General features: G+C 35.3%; 1 protein-coding gene and 1 long non-coding RNA gene across 2 annotated transcripts; one reads left to right on the top strand and one right to left on the bottom strand.

The window, feature by feature from the left end:
* Positions 1 to 3,766, top strand: LOC109833623. Its single transcript, XR_002245283.1, has 2 exons — positions 1 to 199; positions 3,406 to 3,766. It is a non-coding gene; the product is annotated as an uncharacterized LOC109833623 (long non-coding RNA).
* On the bottom strand, positions 3,687 to 15,881 carry LOC109833622. Its single transcript, XM_020401362.1, has 12 exons — positions 15,778 to 15,881; positions 15,483 to 15,671; positions 15,280 to 15,387; positions 15,102 to 15,173; positions 14,916 to 15,020; positions 11,868 to 11,954; positions 11,278 to 11,472; positions 11,077 to 11,202; positions 10,930 to 10,998; positions 10,747 to 10,851; positions 8,905 to 9,135; positions 3,687 to 3,969 (listed from the first exon to the last, which is right to left on the bottom strand). The coding sequence occupies exons 1-11, from the start codon at positions 15,796 to 15,798 to the stop codon at positions 8,953 to 8,955; spliced, it is 1,260 nt and encodes a 419-aa protein (XP_020256951.1). The 5' UTR covers positions 15,799 to 15,881; the 3' UTR covers positions 3,687 to 3,969; positions 8,905 to 8,952.

Genomic DNA, 17,506 nt, shown 5'->3' with positions numbered 1-17,506 from the left:
TCCCCTAAAAATTAAACAAAAAAGGAAATTTTGTGGGTTTTCATTAGAAACCCTAAAGTTATGTTGATCTGCTATCCGTTTCTTCTATTATACAAAAAATCCGGCCATACAATTGGTGTATTTCAACTTTTTTGGTTTGCTTGTGTTTGATCTGCCTTTTCTCTCACACTTGAATCGTTCAATCGACCCAATTTGAAAGGTATAGTCACTTCGATTTAATTGTTTTTTCTCCTAAAAATATATATTTTTTGGTAATCTATGATTCTATGAAGATTATATGTCGCATCTAAAATATAAAGTTATGATTTTTACCATAAAAAAGGAGTCTTGTTGTTTGTTTCGTGATTTTTTTGGTCAATAAAATAAAATTTTATTCATCTCCTAAATTTTGCAAGTGTGAGTACATCACAGCTTCACCAATTCATCTCTGGCAAGAAACAAAAAAAAAAAAAAAACAGATTCTCATCAAGCTATTATCTTACATTTTCCCTATTTTTTCCTTTATATGTTCAGGAATTTCTTCATTTAGCACATTTGATAAGATAGAAATCTTCACCTCTCTGACTAACTGAGCAGGTGTATGGAGCTTCCCTTGAAAGATTCTCAAGTTTCTTTCCTTCCAAATCCAATATACAGTCGCCGACAATGCTATTCTCTTTATCTTCTTCATGAATCTCTTTCCTTTCAGATTTGTACTATACCAGTTCACAACTTGATCCCAGCTACATGATCTCCATGAGTAGTCTAACCATTCCATTATTACATTCCAAATATGTGCTGAATACTAACATTCAAAAAATAAGTGCTTACATGTTTCCTGTTGAACTGAGCACAAGATACACCGGTTTTCATTTAGCATTCTCAACCTACATAATCTGTCCTTTGTCAGTAGCATGGAGAGGGTGGTTAGCCACAAAATAACTGAATGTTTAGGATAGTGTAAGCCACCCCAAATTGTATCCGACCATGTAGCATGTGTTCCTGAATGGGTCAGAGCTTTATATACAGCTGATATCTGTAACTTTCCATTTACATAACAATTATTCATAGTTCTTTGCAGGTTGCTTCTATCTCCAAATTTTCTAAGAGCCATATCTCTTACTTTGAGTAATTGCCTCCACATCCAAGAACCAGTTCCCTTTGATTGAACCTGCCATATATCCAGTTGGTGTATATACTTTTCATGCACTCATTTGATCCACAATATATCTTTTTTGATGTGAAAATCATCCATAGCAATTTGATTACAGGTGCATAGTTCCAATCCTTTGTAGTGTATAAACCCAGACCTCCCATCTTCTTGTCTTTGCATATATCACACCAAGAGACTAGATGTGTCTTGCAATTCCATAAGAAATCAGAGCAAAGTTTATCAATTTTTTGCAGAACCTTGATGGGTAGCACATAGTTACTTGTCCAGTAATTCTGAATCCCTATAATGACAGATTTAATCAATTGAATTCTTCCTGCATATGATAGCTTCCTTTTGTTCTGCCATCCTTGAAACTGCTCAGAGATTTTGCTTATCAATGGTGAGCAATCTAGATGAGTAAGCCTTTTAGAAATCAGAGGCATCCCCAAGAATCTAACTGGTAGAGAGCCTTCTGAGTAATTCAGGCGAGAACAGATCTGGCCTTTGATATTATCTTCAACTCCACCCAAGTACACATCACATTTACTTGGATTTGCCTCCAAACCAGATACCCTGCTAAAATCTTGAAGACAACCATGCAATTTACTCACATTTACTTGGATTTGCCTCCAAACCAGATACCCTGCTAAAATCTTGAAGACAACCATGCAATTTACTAACTGAGTTCATATCAGCTCTGCAAAATAGCAATAAATCATCTGCAAAGATTAAGTGAGTTATTCCCAAGCCAGAACATTTGGGGTGGTATTTGAACAAAGTGTCAATTTTGAGTTTTTTCAACCTCCTGGACAAGTACTCCATCCTAATAACAAACATGTATGGTGATAAAGGATCACCCTGCCTTAATCCCCTTGCTCCCTCAAAGTATCCATGCAGTGACCCATTGAAAGATAGAGAAAATTTTGTAATAGTTACACATGCCATAATCCATCCTAGCATATTAGTTGGAAATCCCAAACCTGTCAGCATGGTCTTGATAAAGCTCCAGCTTATTGTATCAAAAGTCTTCCTCAAATCTATGTTGAGGGTAGCCCTAGGAGATATGTGACTTTTACCATAATGCTTGACAAGCTCATATGTTGAGGGTAGCCCTAGGAGATATGTGACTTTTACCATAATGCTTGACAAGCTCATGTGCAAGTAGGATATTATTTGAGACAATCCTTCGATATGTGACTTTTACCATAATGCTTGACAAGCTCATGTGCAAGTAGGATATTATTTGAGACAATCCTTTCTTTGATAAAGGCACTCTGTGCATCATCAATTATATACCCTATAATTTTCTAAATTCTAGTAGTCATTATTTTTTAGATCACTTTATAGACACAATTACAACAAGAAATTGGTCTGAAATAAGAAGGTGAGCTGGGATTTAGAACTTTAGGAACTAATGTGATGGTTGTTGTGTTGAGAGAGCCAAGAAGCTTACCAGACTTGAAAATTTCCTACACAGCTTTAATCATGTCTTTACCAATGATATCCAAAGCACTTTTAAAGAAGGATGCACTATAACCATCAGGTCCAGGGGCTTTTTCACTAGGAATTGCAAATACAGCTTGTTTAATCTCTTCTTTGGTGATAGGAGATCCTAAATTACTTCTATGGGAATCTGTGAGAATAGGGCCATCAGAGATAATTGCATGATCTGGCTCTGTTGTGTTCACTGCGTTGCCCAGTATCTTTTTATAGTACTCCACAAGTTCAGCTATAATTTCTAGCATATCTGTAAGCCTTCTTCCATCCTCTGAATAAAGAGTTAACACTCTATTTTGATGTCTTTTGGTTTTATTGTTTTTATATGTGTGGATAAGATGAATATTTAATGTACGCAAATTATATTACAAACTTATTAGATATTGGACTATTTTGTGAACGCCAAATCACAAAAAGTTGTTCAGTTACGCTTAGAATACCAATTCCCTTCAAGTGAACAAAAAAATTTTGAAAAAATTCATAAGTTCTAGTAGTTATCAATGCTTATGCATGCAAGAGATAATCATAGTTTTTGTAGATAATTAATAATTTTCTTTAACGTTTAAATAACTGTTAGATTTTGCAAAAAAAAATTTAACCATACCATACAAATCACAGTCTTGGTTAATGTTTATATTTTCCGTTTCAATTACTGGTATATTAAAATCCATTTATAGATAGTACTTGCATGCTCATTAACTTTGGTATTGCATATGATTATGTAGCTTCCTATTTATGCACAATTTACATATGTTAATGTCATTTGGTTCTTGCAGATGGATAATGTGGAGGAAGAAATGGTTGAGGATAATTTCTGGGGGTGCAATGACTGTCATGATAGCTATTATTCCCATGGTCTTGACAATGTAATATTGACACACACACATAAAACAGAATGCTAGTCCAACTCAACTTCAAACTATTCATGTTAGCAAATAAATAAGATTGGTAGATTCAACTAGCATCGAGCACAAGCATTCAGAGTTAACTAGACCACATCCTTCAGAAGTCCGTTAGCACAAAAAGACCCAAGTTTCTCGCTGCACCTGCATCCTAATTGCTATTCAAGATTGCAGTTTTTATAAATTAACAGCATCTAGGTTCGTAGAAAAACAGTGTTTCCAAAAAAAAAAAAAAGTCGAACACAAGTTTCCAACAATTCCAATCTTGCATACTTAAATAAGTTATGCTATGGCAAGACAATGTGCACCTATAACGGCTCATTATGTCGTGCATTACTATGTAGCCTAATGATATTCCAACATGCATTTCATATGAGCACAATCACAACCGTCAAACAGCCACTGTGGCAAAAGTCCAATAATCTTGCAGCTGAAAATCTATCACAAAAAGCAGAATTATTAATTTCAGAGAAAAGAACAATTAAAAATGAAAAAAAAAACTCAATTAAGACAAAGATACCAGTCCCTGCATGTCTCCATAATTTCATTTATCATTTTTGCCAACAATAAATATCCATTTTGAGCATGTGTTGTGCATGGTGTGAGAGACGGTGCCAAAACACTGTTAATTTATTGCATCAAAAAATAGCGATAAAAAACTAATTATATAAGCGGTGATCCCATGATGTTCTTGTATATAAAGATACTTTTGAGTAGTGAGTACATAACTGAATAAGCAAAATATTTCATGGAAAGAATATGTGGACGTAAACATCAAGATCTCAACAAAGTATTGAACCCTTCAATGGAGGGTGCGAGTGTTGTTTCCCTATTGCTACGAGAGGGTTATTATACATAGAGAACACTGTATACACACAAACACGAACGCATGCACGCGCATAGGAAAAAGTATTCCTAATGTGACACCTTATATCCAATCAAAGGAAACACGTCTCTTGATCCTAGGATTAGACTATTCCAATAAATAATCAGCTCCATTCATTATGATTTAAATGTTTAAAACATCTACAAAATAAAAATCATGATGTGTAACACATATTTTTCAGCGTCTCGGTAGTTATATTATCATAACACCATTATTTTAAAACCAGTTAATGCATTATGCCTTTTTTTTTGCATACAATCTAAGGCATATAAATCAAAATGAATTGAATCGAGTACACTGACTGCACATAATAAAGTTTTGGATGCACTTTATATATATAATGATTAATGGGTATCATATATCATACGAGGGGATTCCCTCGTATACAATGATACTCATTAATCTCTCTATGAGTATAAATATGTGTGTTTATCTGTGTGCGCGAGAGCATAATGGACATACTTGGTACCAAGCAGAAACTTGGTGCGTGGTAGTGAAATGACTTATTCTCATTCCACTTGAAAACAGTCCCCACTTATTTGCTCACTCATCAAATGGGTGGATGTAAAGTGGTCACATCACTACACAGCACCAAATTTTGTGTGCTGGTATTTGGTACCAAGCATACTCATTATTAACATATATAAGGAGGGACGGAGGGAGATTGAAACCTTTGATGCAGGGATGGATGGTCAGAGTGTTGTTTCACTCTTGCAAGGAGAGCGTCATAATTTTAGAGAACGTTGTACATCTCTAGTTCAGTTTAGTAAAGCCAGGATGAGAATGTTGATTTCACTCTTCCAAGGAAAGGGTTATTATGAGAGAGAGAGAGAGAGAGAGAGAGTTACTGCATTTAACTACAAAACATAATCAAGATGTATCACGTGTTATTTGTTTTGCATATAATTTCGTCTTAACACCTCAGAAGTCGTCCACAGAGCTTAAAAAAACAGAAAAGACTAAGAAATGCTAGACTTCTATGAGTACTGATTATACACCTTCTATTATCCCAAAGAAAATAAGTAGGCAGCATGTGGAATTATCCCGTGTGAGTACTTGTTTGATGGTCGTGGTTTCATCGTTCTCATATAATTGCCAAGCATTGACCATCATGAATGTTTATATCAAAGATGTTTCTCTCACGTATTAAATAGCCAAAAAGAACTCAAGGAAAACCCATACAAAAGCTTATGACCAGGGAAATATATCATGATTGTAAAGGAAACCAGATGCTTCCAATGTGGAACTAGCCAATGTGGAATTATTTACATTTTCTGTAGTTACACATGGTTGTGAATATTGCATTTATTGAAAGCTTCAGATTCTATTAGTTTCATGGTTTTAGATGTCATACAAACTTTATTTTGAAATACTTGGTTGAAAGGTTTTGTGAGTGAATTTAATTTTCACATCGATTTCTGAATACACGAGGTTTAGAGGATCTTAACATCTACAATGTTAAATTAGCGGGGAAGTTAGTTTTCATCTAGGGTTTCAAGCATTTTACCTTTGTGATTGTGCATTAGTCACTATCTTTGGGGTTCCATCCATTAGGGACATGCAGGTTTTAGGGCTAATGACAGCCATCCTTTAAGATTTTGATCTTTATGGTATTTATCTTTGGAATTTCGTCCTTTATTCACCCATTATGGGTTTCGGACCATTGTGATATTAATCCCAGTCAGAGGTGATTTAAAAACCACGGATTTTGACACTAACGTTTATACAAAATTTGATTATCAGGATGTACTGGAGTTGATGAAATAATTGAAATTTTATTCCATTAATGTAGATGTATTTTTCATCTTGATTCGATTATAAAATCATGTTCAGTGCATGTGGCTGCTCACATAAAATCTTTTATACTCCCTGGTGATAATTGCCTTGACTAGAAGGACTAAGAATGGTCAGGATAAGCAATTAGGTGTCCTTAATTTACATTGGTCTAGTACTAGGTCCAAATTCCTATCAAATTGAAAAGTTGAAATTATCTTGTACTTTGAAGTGGTCAAGTGAGGACATTAGTTACCGAAACATTTTCTTTGTTATTTGGAAGGACTTCTTTCATTTAGAAATTAACTTGTTGAGATTTTATTTCATTTATACTGATATATGGTTTAAAGATACTAGAGAACTATTGACATTTAAAGTGGTTAGTTCAAAAAATGGCAAAATTTTTTATGTTAGTTAATTGCTTGTGAATATAGATATTTTAGAATATTTATTGTAAATTACAACCTCTCAACCATCAAAAGTTGGAGTTGGGGGTCTATGACTTTCAGTGGCATTGAATCATGAAGTGTTCGTCGCCACCTCTCGCGAGACTTACTATGTCAATGAGTAATACCTCTGTCACCCCTGCAAACAGCACAAGAGCTTTTCAAACTTCCTTGCTTTTCGTATTTTCTTATGTTTTTTATCTTTTGCCCCTTTATTTTCTAATTTTCTCTTCTTACGTGGCTGAAATAAGCTTTAATGTATTTTTGTAGTAATCACGTCCAGCATCCTTATTTAATCTAAGTTGTCTGATAAAAATTATTTTGGTGGACACTAATCACACTTTAGCGGAAATGTCAGTAAGTGGCTGTGGCTGCTTAAGAATCAATCTCAGTGAGCCACTTAGCTTTATGTTAGCTATACATCGACATACAATCCAACATATTGGCTACCCTAAGAACATGTGACAACTCATGCCTGCAGGGTGGCACGCAAAAAACTGATAAATCTTTTGCAAAAAGGAAAAAACCAGCTAGATATAACCAAGTAATATCATGATGATCAATATGTGTGTGTGTGAGAGAGAAGAAATATTGTATCAATTTAGTTGCATCAGCAGAATTCTCAATAAAAATTCCCCATATTAAACTTCACTTTATCAAACACTAGTATTACTTGAGCTGAAAATTTTTACCAACATGAAATAAAGCATGGATAAATTAACAAACTTGTATCAAACTAAATTTAAAACTAGCTCGAAACCTCTAATATGCCTCTTCACAATCATACTTTAAGCTTCTCTTTCTTCGGTTCTTGTAGAAATTGCAAATCAAGCTGAAGGACAGAGTATTGAATCTTAAAATGTTCTTTGTTATCTTTGATCACTAAAATTATCTCCTAGGGCCTTATAAATTATAATGGTGAGATATCTAACATATACATAAATATAAGCTTGTAGATGCTTCAGTATGGCTGTTATTGTTGCACGTAAATAAATAGACTATGGTAATTGTCAAGAAAAACATCGCCTATTAAGAGTAAACTTGTTTACAATTTTTTTTTAAAAAAATTCCTGTTTTTCCATGTTTTCTTGCAGTTATAGAAAGTTACTGGTAGTTTACACCATTAAAGCCTAGCCATGCCATCCTATTTCTCTTAGTTTTAGGGCATGTATGGTTCGAATATCATTTAAAAAAAGGAACTAGCCATGCCATCCTATTTCTCTTAGTTTTAGGGCATGTATGGTTCGAATATCATTTAAAAAAAGGAACAGGAGAAGTGGACAAAAAATAGTTTCCAAGTGTTTCTACAAATTTTTATGAAATTTATTTCGGTTGTGTCAAAAATTAGGGGTTTCTATCTTGAGTACCTTTCCTAGTTTGGTTCAAAAGCACAAAATAAGGAAGCCCAAAAATAATAAAAGGTTTCTCCCCTTTTTTTGTTTGTTTCACTTGAGAAAGAAGAAAAGAGGAAAAGGTGTCCACCAAGTAGAGAAAAGGGTAACATTTTAATGGGATAAAGTGGGTTTTGTCAGATTGTCACTCCTTTTCCTGAGGAAGTGGGTTCCTACTAAATATACCCCTTTTCTTTACTTTATAGAAATCTATTTCTTTAAACATTTTGTAAACCCAAATGAGTTTTAAACCTATAGACACCAATTAATTACAAAAATGTCATTGTAAGACGGTTTTGATAAAATTTTCTATAAATTTGGTGAACCAAACACCCCTTAGAATAGGGATATTTACACTACTACTGCTACACTACTAAAATATACGAGAGAAAATTGTGGGTCCAATTCTCTTTTAACTATTTTGAAAATATATGATTTATCAAGGGAACCCACACTTCTCGCTTACAGTGTGGAAGTAGTGTTGAAAGGAGTAGTGTAATTATCATTATTCTAATTTTAAGCTTTCCATAGATTTGCAAATTGTCTTTGCACTTATCAGGTGAGGTATAGGGCGTTTCATTGAAAGATATATGCAGAATCCAGTGTCCAACTCCATAAATCCCTCACTCAGGACACACTCATATTAAGCTAAGCCCATAACCAGAAGCAATAACAATAAGAATAAATATTATATTTTGGTCCAAGCAGATCCAGAAAGATTGATGTCAAAACCTCTTAAACGCATACTTCTTGAAAAGTCTTCACCACATCACAGTGTTGGTAATAATACTATTTCCTTTCTCCCTTCAGGCGCAAATAATGGATGTTCTAAATAGAATAAGGCATGCACATAGCCATAATAAAATAAAAAAAATACCTTTGATCAGTGGAGATCTAGTTCCTCTTCTAGCCCCAACTCTACATGCTATTCAATCTGCACGGATTCCCTAAATTGTTGCATCAATATTGAAGGCTCTAAAATAAAATCAGGGAAAGTTAGTTCCGGCAATTTTAAACTTGACTCTGTGTCCTTCCACTTCTTCCACACAAGATAGTCTCCTAGAAGGACATTTTCGAACAACGCTATTTGACGTAGAACTGCATCCACCTGCAAAAATCGATAACAGGACTGATATTTGCATTCCAAGCATGTGTCTACGTCTAAAGAATTAAACAGCCTAACATCAAGCAGATCTAACAACTACAATGAAAAGCTAATTAAAAATGAGACAAATTTAACAGCGAACAATTGAAGGATTTTGTTTAGGGATAACCGATTTAGAAAATTTCACTAGCTGAGTTTCAAAATGCATCTATTTTTTCTAAGATTTTATAACAATCAATGCCATAAATGAGGAAATTAGCGCAATTGACGATAAACTAATTATAAAAGGAACCATGTTAATGAGGTGGATAAAATGTTTATTGGTCCTTCATTTTCATAAGGGCCGCGAGAGCAACTACTCCCCCCTGCACCCCCCCTCCCCACAAAAAAAGTAACACATGTTCACATTTACATCTTTCTCTTAGTCATTTTAAAGTTCATCTATGAACCTTTCTTTTAGTTCGTAGACAACTTCAGCCAGTCCAAATTAAAGTCCATTTGCAATGGAGCTAAAGGAGATTCATGGGCACATGGATAAAGAATGGTGTTAATAGCCAATCAAATCAAATCAAATTACTGATTATAGTCATTTGCAACAAGAAATTACCCCCTTTTTTCATCTCCATGCTTCTGTGGAGAACAAGCAAAGCAGATGTCTCAAGAAGACATGAGGTAATTAAAATCTAACCCAAAATATTATACATATCCTCAATATATAGTTATATAATAATAAACTCAGTTGGAAAGAAAACTAAAACTATCCTAATTTGAAGTTAAGCCTTAAATGTCATGCTTTCTGCACATAGCTTGATCATCATCTTCATCAATAGGTACATGTATAGACTCACCCTTTGTTCCAAGACTCTTTCAGCAACTCCTCCACTTATTACAATCTTCAACCTTTAGAATCTTCTGCAATAAGATCCACCCTAGTTCAGACTCTTCTGCAATAAGATCCATAATCCTAAAGTGATCAGATCCGGATCCTTGGCCAATCAGAACCCAATTGCCCCGGACATTGCGAGCTTGCGCCTGTTACCCAATCATCATCGTGCTCATGATTGTGCGGAGCTAGGAATGGTGAGGAATTTGTAACTAGATTGTAGGTTGTTGCCGAGATCAAGGGTCGAGTCAGACTTTTAGAGCTCGTCAGGAGAAAATATCCTAATCAAGTTTTAGATGGAGTTGTAGGTTAGGAGTAAACCCAAAAATCCTTTCCCTTCTTTTTCTCCGATGCCATGGAAACTAAGTCTAGGCAACAATTTCTCACCCATTCAGCACTAGTCTCCATGTCTGGAACATGATGCGTACCAAATGTTTGCAGACAGATATAAGGGGTATTATCAAGGTAAAAGGATGAAAGGTTTGTACTCGAGAAGATTGCTGAATACAAACTCCTACATGTTGACATTCTACGTTCAAAAGTGCAGTTACCTCAAACATTTAATAGGTGATAAATATGCACATAAGATGGACATAAAAAGAAGTCTAGAATACAGAAGAGAAGACTATCTGATAAGGAAAAATTAAATAATTTTCTATTCTATATGTGTTGGAGACAGCTGCTGGATAACAGAAATTTAATTGATACAATATTTATCTGATAGTACATACCTTCGCACAATGCTCCTTTGTTAAAAGAAGAACATATTTTTCAGCTATGTCCATTCCTGGACAATTATTATCTTGTTCTCTTACGATTTGATGAAATGTATTGACCTAAGAAGTTCGACAGTTGAAAGTAAAGTTAGGGTTGATAAAAAACCAATTGATGAGCATACTGGAGAAGATGCATACCTTTCTTTTTTCTTTATCAGCAGACACCATCTTTTTCTGAAAATAACTACTCAAAGAAGTATTGATAGCCTGAAATAGTTCTCAAAAAAATTACGATTGAAGATAAAGAAAATATATGATGTTGTAAATATATATGAACACAAATACCTTGTCACTTTCGGGATGATTTTTGAGAAAATTTGCTAAACTATACACTTTGTTTTCACGATCTTCACGGAAATTCTCTACATTGCCACGGAGATCAAGTTCGGCTCTAACGATTAAGGTAAGAAGCTGCAAAAAGATAAAAGTGTCAGCAACTTAAGCTGAAAGCCTACTTCATGAGAAATTAATGTACTCATATATAACCTCATAATCTTTTTCTGCCAACTGAACTAGCAAAAGCTTTCGAGTATTATCTTGTAGCTTTTGAATATTTCTTGATGTTGCGGCGAATAACGAATCAAATGCATCCTCCAAGCTAGATAATCGACTACATACAATGAAATACGTATTTACCACTTCGAGGGGCAACCCTTTTGAAATATATTGCAACTTTAAAGCCTGCAATACCATGGATGAAGTGAACTCTTGAGTCTTGAGTTTTCTAAAACTACAAAACAATGCAAAACAGACACCTCAAAAAATATTAGATAGTACAAGATGCATGATTGAAAAGAATTCATATTTGGGCAAGCAGACCGGATCACGTTCTGAAGGAGGGTAATGCAAGACAAACACCTAAAAATTGAGCTGGACAGAAAATGACCATGAAGATTCATTCCCTATCTTATTCATTTCAACCCAAAAGAGAAATAGAACATGGAGAAAATTCTTAACACCAACTAAACTGTTTAGGGTTAAAGCACTCCTTCCTGACTTTCACCATAATTTTTCATTTTTATTCTCCTACAGTGCAACAAATTATGGACTTCCACCTTGTATTAATGAAGACTTACCGATGAACGTTGAAGATTTTGGTTTTTGCGTATTTTCTTCATTTCTCTTGCACGATAGGTTCTTACATCATGCAAAAAGCAATCAATCTGGAAGAAAAAACAATAGATGGGGTTATTCTCTAAGAGTTGAGAAGTCTAAACAAAGATTTTATCAGCATCACCAAATTTATATATAGCACACTCTAAAATGGTATAAAATTTTAGTGAAGCTTACACAAAAAATAGCAATGCAGAAGAAAGTCTATACGGCCTTTCAAAACACATACTTTCTTGAGTGCATCAGAATTCTTCTGATGGATTAAATGTAAAAAAATTCAATCTTTCTCTTTAAAACCAAATTAACTTCAAAGTATACGCAATAGGATTAAAGGTGGTTAGATAATTTATATAACCGTTGTAATTGTAATGTAGATTCAAAGTATACGCAATAGGATTAAAGGTGGTTAGATAATTTATATAACCGTTGTAATTGTAATGTAGAGATCACGCAACACCACTTATAAAGGTTTCCAAAGCATTGCCATTATCGTATCAAATATCAATATAACTAAAGCAGTTCCTCAGTGAGATGAAAAGAATCAGAACCATAAGGTGTCAAAAGCATGTCTAATGGTAAATTTATGGCACCCTGAAAGTGTTGAAAACTAATCTAGTTCCATGTGAGGTACATTTTTCTTAAACATCAATATCCCCTCCCTTACCAAATATAATATTTGCCCTTTATGAGGGTGTGTCAAAGAAGAAACTCGAGACTCTCAAGATCAACATTTTTCTGCAACTGAAAGGATAAGGAAGGTTGCAGTAAATGTATATCATTTTGTGAGTAAGAAAAGCAAATGTATACGATGCAAAATGATGTTCTTTGTAAGAAAAACTTGCTAAATGTTTCTTTCTTTTTAGTAGCTGCTCTTATTTTTATACCCTCTTCCTTTCGCAACACTTCTAGATTGCATCCTGACTATCCAAATTTGGTTACTTAAATATTCTGAGTAGTGGTTCTTTGCTCAGCAATCAAATCAGAGGATGGGGACACAGATTGTTCATATTATTTAATGATGGATGTGGTAGAGAAAGACTACTGCATGCACTAGAGATTAACTTTCAGGGGTTTATACATACATACCCCTCAAATCATCCTTATTTCCAAATTTACCCTCCAAATCTGGATATATGTTAGATGTTGGTTAGTTAACACACATTGGATAAAACTAGCTTTTGATGAAATATACCAACTATTCTAGTGGTTCATGTTATAAATTTATTCCTCTATAACTATCTATTTTTAATTAAATCAATTTTAGCGAGAGATGGACAGGGGATCATCCATGACATCCTCATCTTCATCAGTGAGTGTACAACAGAAAAGTCACTGGTGAAAGAGATGGTCCAACCTTTCCAACTAATCCCAACAAAACTCTTCTATGTCTGTACTCAACAAATAGGGAGGGCACCATAACAAGGCTAGACTACACGTCCCTATGAATGCTTCTTTGTTTTCTTAACTCTATTACGACTATATTTTCTTTGGGGTTGTATTCATATATAGACCACTAAACAAAATCTCTCTCGCAAATATGTAGTGTTTAATTGCAAGGCTAACATGCATTTGAACTCGATCACTGCTAATCAAACTCAGAACAAATATTCTTCTAAACAAAAGTATTCTTAAAACTCAATTTACCGACAGCCAAAATTCCACTCCGAATTCTAAAAAAAATCAACTCATAACTAAACTCACTTACAAGTTGCAACATTTATGATCGAAACCAGCCCCATAGGCATAAACAAAACCATTTGCAATCCTTCACAAGTCACAAGCCCGTATAAATAGCAAATGACTACGCCTTGAAGCTGGAGAAAATTTCATCGAAGTCAAAGAGAGGGAATGCGATGGTTTTCTTTGCCTTCAATCAAAACTCTCACCTTTAACCAATAATTACCGAAATTCATCTTTGAAACTTTCCTCATCTTGTGGGGGAAGGGAATGTGGCCACTGGGCAAGGAAAGGGGTTGCAAACAAACGGAGCGTTGTAGGTTTAGGTTGAAAGGGGCAAACATTAGGAGGGATAGCAGTTAAGTAGATTTGTTGATATAAATTGTGCACTAAGCGTTGAATGATGAGATAGTGGCAAGGTTTTACACATCGGTTATCGAAAATTTATCAGACAACCAGAATTCATATCGGATCCCAGTTATTGAGGATATATTGGGGATAAAGAGTAAAAATCAGTGTTCGGATCCCAGTTATTGAGGATATATTGGGGATAAAGAGTAAAAATCAGTGTTATATCGGTGAGCATAAAAAAATATAATATCCTAAAATAAAATCTGGGGATAAAGAGTAAAAATCAGTGTTATATCGGTGAGCATAAAAAAATATAATATCCTAAAATAAAATCTAAGCACATTTAACGAAATATCGAGAGAGGGTCTTCAAGAGAGGTGGTCGAAAGAGGTCTTCGAGGGAGAAATTTACACCGATATATCAGGGCAAATCGGCCAAAAACAATATGCGATAAATTTTTACAAAAATCTTATCGGCCATGGTCCAAACCCCATATATCAATGATAAATTGATAAATCGACCTATATTTAAAACATTGGATAGCGGTAAGTATTATTTAGATTAATTCTTGTAGACATTATATGGTTTCCACAAATCTAATAATGGATTATATACTTTCGTAACTTTAGTGACGCTTGGGCATTCTTTCCTGATAGATACGTTGCCGAAATAGTCAGGCCTTGCCACTGTTATATCTTGGGAAGTAAGCCGTGGCAATATCAAAACAAAAAGAAGATTACCAAGAGGAAGAGATGATTTGCCATGGCAACAAAGACGCGCTCCAGAGTTATGCTAAGGCTAAATAAGGATACAGTAGATTTCAAAATATACCAAGAGCAATATAAATAGAAGTAACTGATTCTATGTTGGTGTGAAGACTCAATAACAAATTATTGCAGGTAGAGGGTAATTACTCCAGCAAATCACTAGACGAAAAACAAGACCCACCATATACTAATCAAGATAGCATGTGCAGCACATACCATTTCATAATAGTCCTCCCTATTGAGCAACAAAAGCAAAAGGGCCTTATCGCGTTGCAGGCTTTGTTCAGCCTCTTTTCGCAGTCCTCCTATGATTTTATCAGCCTAAAAAGGTTGGATAATTGATATAAACAAAACTGGGGATCAATTAAAATTAGATGTAGCCTTTCAGAAGAAGATGCAAACCTTGTCCCGTGCCTGATTAACAATCTCCAACACATCATGTTCAGACTTTCGAAGTTGAGCATCTATCACTTCCTACAGCAATGTTCAATTTAAGTAACAGATCGCTGTGAGTATAATTTACGCAAAAAAAAATAATATGATGTGAGCTTTTATGATGGATGTTAGTATGTAGCACTACCGGAGGAGTGCCTTCCAACACAGGTTGAAATTTCTTATTAATTTCTGCCGGAAGCTTGAATTGATCCTTAAAGAGAACCACTACATTTCTCCCCATTGATCTATAAACCTGTACACAAATTCCAAAAAAAAAAGAGGGAGGATCTTCCATTAATTAACACTATCCCAGTTCTTCAGGGATCACATTTTATATGAAGTATATACCTCCTTGTCAGTTTCGTTATTGGAGCAGCACAAGGTAGTCGATCTCCTGACACCTAAAAAATCTGTATTGCGATCGGAATATTCCGTCTCGACCCACTTGTTTAGACCGGCCAGGGATTGGAACTTCCGGGTTAGATATAGCCCTTTTGCACACTTCTTTCTGAATTCTTCAAGAAATTGTAGCCGATTCTGCATAACCATCATTAATACAAAAAAAAAAATTAGTAAATATGAATGTTCGTCGACCACAGTTGAAGGGGAAATAGGGGGGGAGGGGGTAAGGGAGGATGCATACATCGTCTTGCGGGGCTGCCATGCCGTCAAAGATGAAATTTTGGCGGAAGATGGATTATTATATCGTGAGAGGAAGAGACATTCCTCTTTTTTTAAGTTCGTATCGTAATTGGTGGTTTAGGCTGTGACGGGTCGGATTCTGTGTGTATTATATCTTACCCGACCTACATATGCCTTTTATTTTGGCTTGAGTTCCAAATTGAAGCTTTGGGGTATTAATATGCAAATAGGGCTTTTCTATTGCTGTTGAAAAATGTAGTCTGCTGATTGCTAATCTTAAGAAAACTTGTTCTTCGGTCATAAAAATTTCCCTGTTTGCGTTATGTAGTCATAATTAGACTATGGACGTTGTATTAATGGTGTTTTATTTGTAATAATTGAGATTTTATTACAATAATTGTGCCACTCAATTTATCCCATTATCCTATTTTATCCCACTTTATCCCACTCAAATTATCCCAAAGGGTAAAATTACTCCATTGGGATAATTAACCTAATTTGCCCCAAATTACACCAATGAATAACCCCCCCCCAAGGGGATGTTCCGTGCTCGGCTGATAGGAATTATCAGACCCAGAACCATTAAATCAAGCCTATTACTTCTAAAATTTTAAACTATGGAATAGCGGAATTACTATTTTTTATTTAGAATGAATGTGAAATTTTTGCTCTATTCTTATTTACTAGTGTGAACATCGTGCAAAACATTTTTTTCCCTGCTACAGTAATCCCGATTTTAAATGCTACAGTATTTTTTGAATTACTCCGGTATCCCGCCTGTGCTACAGGTTTTTTCAAAAATACTACAGTATTCCCGCGTGCTATAGTAATATTTTTCAAAAAAATTGCTATAGCGTCCTGTTTCCAGTAATATTTACTATAGCATGAATAGTAAATATTAGCTTCTCTCATTTGTATAGAGGAGTAGATGGGTAAAAGTGTAATTTCAAATCCATTGATAATACTTCTATTATGGTAATTTACCATCCAAAGATAGAGGTCGGGAGAATGTCTGCATAAGCCCAAGGAAGCTATGGTCTAAACCAACTTAGAGGCTCATAAGCCCAGCCAAGGTCAAGTCTCTCGACCAGATGAGCAGACAAGCCATATTTCGATCAAGGGTCATCATGACCGACTCGAAGTGCGGGATCAGTCGCCCCCTCATAATTAAGATGACTCCTCGAGTAGACGACTCGACTATACACCCGATCCGAAGCTCACTCGACTATCGGGTCGCCAAATCATAATGATGGCTCGCAGATCAACCCGTCTCGACTAAAGGCATAAGAGCCGACCAAGTTCACTTCAAATGTTAATCAACAACAGTATTGATTAGTCCCATCAAAATCTCCATTCTGACAGACCTCGTGCCCAAGCCACTTATTCTGCTTACAAGTCATTTCCCAGAAGATTGTCATGATGCTTCCCTATGCACAAATGACTTCCCCTCCAATCGCCAGCCGCCACCTGGAGAGAGAAGGACGGCCACGTAGCCGACCTATCCTATGCCCTACCTCTTCTATCATATCCAGGATACTAAGAAGTCGTTTCTCTCCTATATTTGAATGACTTCTCTTCCAATCGCCAGTGGACATTTGGAAAGAGAAGGATGACTCAGCACCTCTACTGCTCACCTCTCAGCCGCCTCCTATGTATAACCAAAGACGAGGGACAACACGCTCAGAGGCAAAGGACTATAAAAGGAGGAGAAAAGAGGAACGCAGGGGGTA

This window comes from Asparagus officinalis, chromosome 3, assembly GCF_001876935.1.
Source record: "Asparagus officinalis chromosome 3, Aspof.V1, whole genome shotgun sequence".
NCBI classification, from domain to species: Eukaryota; Viridiplantae; Streptophyta; class Magnoliopsida; order Asparagales; family Asparagaceae; genus Asparagus; species Asparagus officinalis.
This window is presented reverse-complemented; position numbering and strand designations above follow the sequence as displayed.

Bases quoted from the DNA above. Each gene is read 5' to 3' on its own strand.
- LOC109833622 (XM_020401362.1), bottom strand. From the start codon at position 15,798: ATGGCAGCCCCGCAAGACGAT. The intron at 10,852-10,929 runs GTATGCATCTTC...CGAACTTCTTAG, and splicing joins CTGATAAAGAAAAAAGAAAG to GTCAATACATTTCATCAAAT. The intron at 9,136-10,746 runs GTATGTACTATC...CGATTTTTGCAG, and splicing joins CAAAGGAGCATTGTGCGAAG to GTGGATGCAGTTCTACGTCA.